Source organism: Electrophorus electricus, chromosome 17 (genome assembly GCF_013358815.1).
Source record: "Electrophorus electricus isolate fEleEle1 chromosome 17, fEleEle1.pri, whole genome shotgun sequence".
In the NCBI taxonomy this organism is placed as follows: domain Eukaryota; kingdom Metazoa; phylum Chordata; class Actinopteri; order Gymnotiformes; family Gymnotidae; genus Electrophorus; species Electrophorus electricus.
Genome location: NC_049551.1, coordinates 16,093,763 through 16,104,861, shown reverse-complemented (window position 1 = coordinate 16,104,861; position 11,099 = coordinate 16,093,763). Strand labels below are relative to the sequence as shown.

The 11,099-nt window shown below is 37.5% G+C and overlaps 1 protein-coding gene across 1 annotated transcript; it reads right to left on the bottom strand.

The window, feature by feature from the left end:
• Positions 1 to 477: 477 nt before the first annotated feature.
• Positions 478 to 10,397, bottom strand: gal3st1b (galactose-3-O-sulfotransferase 1b). Its single transcript, XM_027003521.2, has 3 exons — positions 10,384 to 10,397; positions 1,819 to 1,972; positions 478 to 1,630 (listed from the first exon to the last, which is right to left on the bottom strand). Exons 2-3 carry the CDS (start codon positions 1,935 to 1,937, stop codon positions 478 to 480), a joined length of 1,272 nt encoding a protein of 423 aa, XP_026859322.2. The 5' UTR covers positions 1,938 to 1,972; positions 10,384 to 10,397.
• Positions 10,398 to 11,099: the final 702 nt, after the last annotated feature.

The window sequence follows — 11,099 nt, the reverse complement described above, 5'->3', positions numbered from 1 at the left end:
TCCTTGCTTCTTTTCTGTGTTTGGGATAATTCAAATATTTTGAAACCTAATTCTAAATTACTAATGATTTATTATATTTAATAATAATCTAGTTGTATATATGATAACAATGTTATACAAATATGTAATGCTCAGTAAAAAAAAAAAAAAAAAAAGATCAGTGATTTAGTTGCTATTCAGACTTAGAAATCCATAATGGTTTTTAAGATGAACAACACAGGCAATTTCAATTACTGTGAGATAATATTTACAATATTTTATTATATATCTATCAGGTGTACTGACACCATTTAGTCATGAAATGCACCCTCACTCACTCACACACACACACACACACACACATACAGAGTTGCAATCTAAACAGTGCATATTCTGTTCCATTTCAGAATTTCTATAAATTCTAGTAATTACATAATTAAACATAATTTAAAAAGAAAGAAAATAGTTCATTCAAATATGTTTTTCAAAATATGTTTCTTATAATGCTAAAAAATATTTGAACCAGCTCCACAATTGGGTGAGCCACAGATTGACTCCAAGTTCTGTTAAGTACTGTATCTCAGGCATGAGCATTTTACGGCAGAGCTCGCTGTACTGCTGGTCAATGTTGGTCCTCAGATTGTATCCTAAAATAGAGTTTTCTCCCACAGGCTGCCAGGGCTTCATGCTTTCATCCCTTATGTCTCGCTCCTCCACTGCCATCCCGCCGTCAATACAGATGGTGGACATCTCCATGTTCCTTCTACGCAGTTCTTTCACGTCCCTTTCCATCCGCTTCCTGCCGTAGGTGTCCACTCTGGCCCAGAAGGTGGCATTGAAGTGACGATAGAGCTTCCAGTCTACACTATTCCACTCGTGGGCCTTGGCTCTCAGCTCAGGCGTGAGCTGGGCCACGCTGGTGCTCCTGCGAGCGTTCAATTTAAAAAACAGCAGATCGTCTGTCTCCCAGCAGAGGGCGTCTTTCAGCAGGATGAGAGATTCCTCAAAATATTCTGCAATTAAAATTAACTGGAAGCGATCCGAAATCGCATGGATGGCCTGCTCCACTATCGGGTCTTCCGGGTTTAAATTATTGTCATACCCAAGGTCAAAAAACTGTACGTTCTTTAGGTAGAATGCGTTGAATCCATCTGTGGTGAAGTAGCGGTTGGGGTCGCTCAGAAACACTGTCAGTTTGTCCTCTCCACGAATCATCCATGTTAGGGGCACAAGCTTCTTGAAGTAGTGGAACGACGACTCGAACACCATCGCTGGCTCTCTGAGGATTGTGAAGAAGAACGCGTCGTTTGGAAGAAGCGCCTCCACCTCTTCCGCGTTGAAACGCATGTGGTTGCAAATTATATTGTAGCACACGCCTGGGACATAATCCTTCACCTGCGTGCGAACAAAACGAGATGGGTAGAAGAAATCATTGCGACTGTTGGGGAGAGCAAACTTCAGATGATTCCGCTGCCCAAAGCGGAGGAGGATGTTTAGGATGGTGCTGCTGGCTGTCTTGTGCGTCTTTAGGAACATCAGGTCCACTTTTGGCTTGCAACTTTTCACTTCCCTTGGGCCTTTGGAAGCATGGGGAAATTCCCTCTTTTGTATAGGGATTGTTTGATGTGTACATGGAACAGCTCTTGGAAGTCTGCAGATGATTAACATAGATCATTCACAGAGCTATAACGTCCCTTCACCACTTAGTATATACTGTCAATGCATTGAGAAAATTGGTCTTTGTAACAAACATAAAGACTGATTATTAACATACCATTTAATTTCAAGTATTTACATTTATACTTTTTTGACACTTGCTTGTTTAAGAACATGGCTTACCTCCGTGGGCTGGCCTGGAGATACGGTGTAGAGAAACTGTACAGAACCATTGTGACACAGGTGAAGAAGATCACCAGAGTCACCCTTTGGGTGGCTGACTTGTGCTGGTGTTGTGACATGTTTTCTGTGTCACTCAAACCTGATTCTGGGAAGCCTCACAATAGAAAAGAAATCAAAAGTTAGTCATGGCAGAAACACAAATAAGAACTGTTACAATCACATGATCCTGTAATAACCCTTCATTTTCTGTGCATGTGAACATTTAGTATGCTTATTATCACAAATAACTCTACAACTGTACTTAGATACTGTTAGTAGTCAAGTATTTTCATGTTCATGTGATCTTGATTGATCATTGTCAATTTTTCAGACTTTCATCTTATAGTTCATTACATTTCACTCTTTACTCAACTGTATTTATCTAACACCAGAGGTGAAGATTTAAGTAGAGTCACTCGGAGTGAAATGAACATATTTTTGTTACTTGGGATCTGAATGGAGATAGGGGTGAGGGGTACCCAGCAACAACCGGTCTTAACCAATCTCATCTGGGCTCCTAATTTTAGGCATATGGATAGTTTAACTTAGAATTATCCCTCACCAGGGACATGTCCTGACTTTAATTCACACTCCTCTTATTCATAATGTGTCTCATGGATGGTAGACCAACAGAAAAGTGGTTTTTAAAATTGTAACTTGTGATCTTTGAAACATAATATATTAATTATTTTTAACTCTAAAATTCTAAAAAATGAAAGTAATTCCATCAAAATATATCAAACTATTTATCAAAATTATACCTGTTGCATGGTAAAATTCTTATTTGGCCAGTAGCATCCAAATAGGTACATTTAAGTTAAAGGCTCATATCCTATATTTTTTAAAATATTTTTCCTTTGTGTCCACTTACAACATTTGTGTGGCTTTATATTCCAACAGTCAGAATTCATTTTTTCCCAGCCAACCTCTCTTTCCAACCTCTCTTTATCCCTTAGGATTAAACAGGCTGTTTCTGTTATTGCACCTTTTAGATATAAGATAAATTAGCTCTGTTCTGGTTGGCTGCCTTGTATTGTGCCTCAAAAAGCACTCAGAGGTAAATGCTGTAGGCCAAAAAGGTAGAGGTATGAAAATGAGTGTGTCCTTGTGACAATAGAGAAATGGTTATTTCAAAACAGGATGTTTTTACTGGTTAGTGTATGGACAGAGAAAGTGAATGGTGTTGTGAACCTTTAACAATATTTACATATGAAGAAAATTCAGTTTTACATGATAGAGGCCCTTTAACATTGTAGCTGGCTTTGGCATTTTAATGTATTTTGTGGTTTACTAGTGGTAGCTGTAAAGATGATAAGTACATTCAAAAATTCAAACACAAAAGCCGAGTTTAAAAGTAACAAAAAAACAAAAAACAGAAATGTGATCGGTTGGTTGAGTTAAACAAACTTCCTAAACTTGATGCTTACTTCAGAAGATAACAGAGCCTTCGATTGGCTGTTCTGTTCATCGAAAAAGTGAAAATTTGGACTTGAGCACTTGATCCACCACTTTTAGATTAAGCTGAAGCTGGTTTTATTTTGAAAAGTAAAATATCTCCACTCTCCTTAGCGAAAAAGTTGCATGTTGAGTGGACTGCTGTAGCTCACTTGTCTGGTGAATGTTTTTATGGCAAAGCATCAACAAATATGCAATTAGTCACCGTTTGTATTATCACACTGTTATATTTACTAAATATTTGTATTACTTAATGTTACTATCATACTAATAGTAATATGCTACAGATGCTGGCTAGCAGTTGCTTATTTGAAGGCAGCACAATAATGTTCCTGAAACAAACAATGTTGACATTGTTAATGAAAACGTTAGAGACAACCTTGTTTTATATACAGCTCCAGAACAAATAAGAGACCGCTACAAAATGTCCAGTTTCTTTAGTTTTACAATTGATGGCTATGTGTTTGACCAGATTGTGCGGTTTTGTTTTATTCTATAAACTACCAAACGAAAAACTTAAAACTTCCAAATTCCAGATCAAATATTGTATTTTAGAGCATGTTTTTTATGAAAATGTCTAATGGTCAAAATAACAAAACAGTTACAGAAATTTCAGACCAGAAATAATGCAAAGAAAACAAGCTCATATTCATTTATAAACAACACAGTACTAATATTTCAACTCAGGATGAGTCAAGAACTCAGTATTTGTTGGAATAACCCTGATTTTTAATCACAGCTTTTCGTGCATCTTGGCATGCTTTCCACCAGTCTTTCACATTGCTGTTGGGTAACTTTAGCCCACTTCTGTCACAGAAATTGCAGGAGCTTGGCTTTGTTTGATGGCTTGTGACCATCCATCTTCCTCTTGATCACATTCCAGAGGTTTTCAGTGGAGTTCAGATCTAGAGATTGGGCTGGCCATGATAGGGTCTGGATCTGGTAGTCCCCTCATCCACACTTTGATTGACCTGGCTGTGTGACATAGAGCATTATCCTGTTGAATAAACCAATCATTAGAGTTGGGGAACATTGTCAGACCAGAAAGAAGCAAATTTTCTTCCAGCACAGTTTTGTAAGTGGCTTGATTCATGTGTCCTTCACAAAGACAAATCTGCCAGATTCCAGCCTTGCTGAAACACCCCCAGATCATCACCGATCTGGCACCAAATTTCACAGTGGGTGCAAGACACTCTGGCTTGTAGGCCTCTCCAGGTCTCCGTCTAACCATTACACGACCAGGTGTTGGACAAAGCTGAAAATTGCACCCATCAAAGAAGATGACTTTACTCCAGTCCTCTATGGTCCAATCCTTATGGTCTTTCGCAAACTTCAGTCTGGTTCTTTTTTGCTTTTCTTTGATGAAAGGCTTTTTTCTAGTTATGCACGACTTCAGCTCTGCCTCCAGAAGCCTGTTTAGAACCGTCCTCACTGTGCAGTTCACCCCAGCTGCTGCATGCCGTTCTTTTTGTAGGTCACTTGACGTCATCTTACGGTTGTTAAGTGACATTCGAATGAGGTGGTGATCATCATGGTCGGTAGAGAGTCTTTCTCGACCTCTGCCAGTTTGTAGCTGTTGTTATCCCATGTCTTTGTTGCTTGACCTTGTTCTTATGAACCGTAGTTTTTGAAATTTTCAAGATAGAAGCAATCTGACGCTCACTGTATCCATCTGCCAGTAAAGCTACAACTGAACCCTTCTTTTCCTTATTAAGAACCTTTCTTCTCAACTCTTTTGGCATGGTCTTTAGCTGTATTTTGACTACATTTACTTTTTGGGTAGTCCTGGCACTGCTTTTCCCATCCAGCTGGTTCTATAACAAGAGAACAGTGATGACACCAGCAGTGGTTCTTATACTGTTCCTCGTTAGAATAGGACTTTAAGGTGATCACCTGTTCAGCATCTCATTAAGTAGAATGAGGTGTGTCTGTGAAGGAATTCAAAAACACTTGAATGGAACGGCTGATGTACATGTGGAGATGCTGATTTAAGAAAAAACTGGAGTGGTCTCTTATTTTTTTCTGGAACTGCATATATAAAAGATCCAGATCACAGTGGGTGGAAGTGCAGACTGCTTTTCATCACTTTCATACTTTTCTTTCCCTGATTGACAAGAAAACACCTGGTTCACTGTCTATAATGGTATTATAATAACATTAGATATATATAGTATTATTATGATTCTATTAGTAGTAGTAGTAATATGAGTATACGATTATTCTTCTGAATGAAAGAGATGACAAAGCAGCCCCCACTCACATCCACTGTGATCTGGATCTTGTTTCTAGTTTGCTAATACATTTACATATATCAAAGTTCAAAGTTTATTTGTCACGTACACAGTCACACATGGTATAACTGGCAGTGAAATGTTTTATCATTTGTCATAGCCTTTGTCATTGAAAGTCTATTGTAACATATAACATTCTGGTTAATATGTCAACGTACGTTTGCTTTGACAACACCAAGGTCTGGTTTTTTTTTGGTTTTTTTGGGGTTTTTTTTGGGGGGGGGGGGTATTGTGTTGCATCAGGACCCATAATATACTAGTTACACCATTAGACCTAACAAAATTAGAAACATGTGTGACTCAAGTTGGATACCTTTATTAATTTCAATCTTTAATTTACTTGCTAGGACTTTAAGTATATTTTGGAATCTTGGCTTGTAATTAGATGGTTGCTGGTTCAAGCGTTGCCATTGTTGGGCCCCTGAGCAAGACCCTTAACCCTCGATTGCTCAAGTTGTACTCAGTCATAATTGTAAGTTGCTTTGGATAAAAGCGTCAGCTAAATGCCGTAAATGTAAATTCATTATAGCTAAGAAATGTCATCAACAGTAACACAGCTGTTAAAGTATCAAAAAATACAGTAACGTAATGACTCATTGAATTACAGGTTTCAAACAGAAGGCAAGGTATTTATGTGTAAAAAGACTCAATATAGTCAGTTAGGTTTTTTGTGATAATAGCAAATGTATTGTTTAAAATCATGAAGTCAGTCAACAGCTATTACAGGGTCTAAATTAGCAAAGAGCAGTTAATCAGAGTGTCCAGAAAAGTTAATTTCTGTGTTCTTTCTTCAGCACGTATTTTACACAATACCAAGTTTACGCTGTTGTACTGGTTTTCTATTAGTATAGTTATGCGTGTAAACATATAAACATGTAAACACAACAGAAAGCCATGAATGACTGCTTAGGTGCGTGTGCTGCAGAAGTTGTATGCTGCCTTCCGAGCAGCTGACAAAGTGGCCTGTTTGCTAGGCCAAAGTATCTCAGGCTATCAGGAATGTGAAGCATACACGTGCTTTGAGAACCTATGGACACTTGGAGAACTCTCATGACACAAGACACATGTTTCTGGGCATTCAGTCTATCCCCAATTCCAGGGCAACATCTCCTCTCTGTGACAGTGACACCTCCCTTTTAGGTGCATTGAATGCTTTCTAGGGCTGGTTTCAAGAACTGAACAACATCACAGCAAGAAGGGCCACCCCTAACCCCAATGATCAGGTACTGTGCATGACCATGGCTGATGGAAGAAAATCATTCAGAGTCAACCCACAGAAGGCTGCTGGACCCACGGAAGGATGCTGGACCAGCTGCCCCCCTCAGTTGGACCGTCTACAGTTTGCAAATCGTCCTAACCGTTCAACAGCCGATGCAAATGCTGCTCCTTCACCTGGCCCTTACCAATCTGGACAAAAAAGTATGAATGCTGTTCATAGACTTCATTCCTCAGCATCTGACTGAAAAGCTGAGACTGATCTCCTCTGTAACTGGATCCCGGACTTTAGAACTGCGAGACCCCACCCCAGTCAGTTCAGATTGGGAGCAGAGTCTCCAGCACTATCACACTGAGAGATGTGTGCTCAGTCCACTGACCAACAACTGTGCAGCAATGCACATCAACTGCTCTTCTGTAGAAATTGTTACAAGCACCAAGTTGCTTGGTGTCCACCTAGTAAATAATCTCATCTGAACCCTTAATGTTGGCTCCACTGCCAAGAAATACCAGCAGAAGAAACATGTACATTTTGCTGATACGTTTATTCAAACGAACTGATAATTATGACTGAGTACAACTCAAGAAATTGAAGGTTAACCTGGCAGTGGTGAGGTTTGAACTGACAACTTTCTGATTACAAGTTTCATACCTTAACCACTGAGCTACCACTGCCTGTGCAATGTAAGTTAAGCACATATTACTCCTTTCAGTAAGCTTCCTGCACTAGCATCTTTTTTTTTGGAAGGCAAAAATGAGCTTTTTAGTAGCTTTTAGTCTTCCTTTAAACGCCATTTCCTTTTTGCTTCAATGATTCCATAAAATCTGCTTAATGTAATATAAACAGCCTGTGATACTATCAGCTTGCCTCAAAGGGTGCTGCTTGCTATCAAGATAGGGGAGTGGGATGGTGTGAAATCTGACGGGAGGTTTTACTGAAGTGACAGATAGGTTGCAGGATTGAGACTTAGTAAACATTACAAAAACTCCTCCTGAAAAATTAGCAAGTAACAACACATATAGTCTTTGTGTAGCTATTTTTTGTATTTTTAAAAGCTTTTTTCCTGTGTGTTAACATGTGTGCATTTTTGTTCTACATTTTTTCTTTTTGCTCTTTGTTGGTTGAGAGGTTTTTTGGTACATTCTTGGTCATCCACAGAGATTCAAATCAATTGTGGATAGAGTGTAAGAAAGCTTGACTGGTTTAGAGTGCTTATAATGGTATAATGGTATATAATGGCTTATAATGGTGTGTAATGTAAAGAGTGCCGACAGTGTTGACACACTGAGGTGTGGTGTAACTGAATAAAATTAAAAGAGTCGTCCACATTCAAAAAAGGTGTGGCACTAAGTTTGTTTACTTTAGATTTTTACAGTTGTTCCATTCAGTGTGTTGACAGTAAAAAGCCTCTTGACTCTTAACTGATTAAAATGACCAGGCAGATGGCTTTAATGTACTAGAAAAAAACTTAGGATTTCAAGTCCAAAAAACTGACTTGACTTTGGATCGATGAGATTTTGTGAGAAATATCTGACACCAACTTGATGCTTAAGGCCAAAAGATTACTTTATACTTAGAATTTGCTGTCTTCTTTCTAAAATCATTTAAATTTTAAGTGAAGCATGAGATATCTTCCCCTTATTAACTGTTTCAGTGTGTTGTTTAGGATGTTTTAAGATGATTACTTAAAAAATGTTTATTGCATGCTAATTCATTAATACATTTGAGTAAATAAAGTCAGCTTGATAAGCTTTAAGGATTTTCATGTTTTCTACCACTATAAAATGATTATCACAAATCACTAAAAGGTTCTTATTAAAACATTGTTATAGTCTAACATATAATAGTTTCTGTTCTTGTGATTGTTGTTTTTTTCCATTTTATAAAAATGACAGGAATATATGACTGCTTCATTCCAGGTGTGGACAAACTAACAAGACAGGCAATAAAAATGAACAAATCCGTGTTTCACATCCACACCCCTTCTGCATTTATCACTGACGGCAGACTGGAAGCAATAGTTTAAACCTATTAATATGCTTTTCATATTTATATTCAAAAGCATGCAGGACATTTGAGGTATGGAGGCTAAAAGTAAAAGTCATTACACATACACATGCACCTGCAACTGAACTGTCATGATGAGAAACCAAAAGTATGGCTTTTGGTATTTGCACTAAAGGCATTGTTGCCTTGACAGCATATGCACTCCAGCCACTGTCTGCCAGAAAACTTAATAATAGGTGTGTTCTTTAAAATTTTCTTTCTTTCTTTGAAATAAAAGAAATAGAGGATAAGATGTAAAAATATCATGTCAATTATTTAAAGAACATTTAAAGAAAACACCTATTATTGTTGTATTTGAATAAAATATCAAACACATTCTTAAGACCTTTCAAATAAACAGTGCTTAGAAGAAATGTCTTAGCGATATCGCCACGAAATACTCAAAGGGACAGATGACTCAGCAGATTGTGAGTTCAATCCCTGATTGATGCCACAGCTATCTGTGGCCAGGAGCCTCAGAGAGGGAAAGGCGACACACTCTCTTACCCATGTCAATTACTGCAGCATATGTCAATGAATGCCTCATAGCAAATTCTTGTGATGTTTTGGAAATAGTCCCTGCTTTAGAAACACCTTTAAAATACTCTGTTCACTATTTCAAATACCCTGTAAAATACAAAATGCAATGTGCTCAAATGGTTTTTAAGCAAGTAAAGTACATACTTTAAGCAGAGGCAAATGAAACGCAAACAGTGTGTTTGTACAGGAAATATCCGATGAGTAGTATATGTCAAAATCATTGTTACACCCCCATAGAAAGAGTTTCAGAACATTAAACACCTCTCAACAGTTTCTATCCAGGTTTTATAATGTCAGGACCATCAACAATTATAGCCTCTAATAGAGTGCTTGTATAAGGATTCTTAATTAATCATTACAGATAATTTATTAAAATATGGAAAGAACAAGCATCCTAGAAAAGTCAAATTGAATGCAATTGTTTTAGTATCACTAGAGAAACTAAACAGAAAAAGTATTCACTTTCCAAAAACAGAAGTTAAAATCACTGTTAGACAGAAACAGCACCCTTTTCTGCCCTGACCATGAAACTTAATGCAGTTTAGATTAAGAATAATCAAACCTGTTCTACCAGAAGTGACTGCTCTCTGTGTGAAAGATGTGAGCAAAAACACATGAAAGGGCACAACGATTATTCTCACAGAAAAGACTTGGATAGAAAATGCACCTGACTATAATCCTTGAAATCCTTGAAAATCCTTGAAATGCAGGAAATATGGCCATGTCATCTCATTTGAATATAGGAAATTAATAGGGCAATCTCACACCCTAAGTATTACAGCACTTTTACTTTCTTACACTATTGCTACTACAAATAGTAGTATACTACAAATACTATACTGACTAACATTTAAATTGCACCGTCCACAGTTTAAAAATCTAAACTTGAACAGGAAGACTTCAACAACAACAATACAGCAGGAGACAGAAAAAAATATCTGATGTTCTAGCAATTCAAATGATTCAAATGCTAACTACCTGATGTAAAAGAGTACTTGTCAATTCAGGGATGGTACTGCTCTGAAGAAATTCTAAAGTAGCCAGGAAAGTCCAACATATTTGCCCAAGGTGGATGAGTTTTCAGTAGTAACCCAGAATTTGTAGCTCCTGCTTCACAGTTCAGTTAGTATAGCTTTGAGTTAAGAATCAAACCTCCCCGCCACCTTCAATAACCTGTTTAGCAGAAAGAAACTTTTCACCACACTTCCTTTCTATGAATGTGCTTGTGTGTGGATTCCATGAAAAAGCTTTTGTCCTCACAGCAAATCCTCCAGAATGGGTTGGACTATCAATCTGAGAACCAATCATAATCTTTGTTTTGGAAAAGATGATATCATGACTGAAACCATAAAACTGGACACAAAACAGTAAAAAAAATGAAGCTGATACATGATCTTTTAAGCAAGTAAGCTACATGGGACATTTTGTGAACAGAAGGATATCATTTTGAATAGGCTGCTGCCAGAAATGACAATATCTCACATATAAACATATTTGTGATAAGTAATAACTATGAGACTTCATTCCTTTGGGATTATTTATATATCTAGCACTCAGATACCATCACCAACAGCAATAACTTACATACCACTGTACTGCTCTGGTGAGAATGACCTGTCTCCCAAATACTATAGGATCCAACCAGTTATCGATGAGTGGGTATATATATATATATATATATATATATATATATA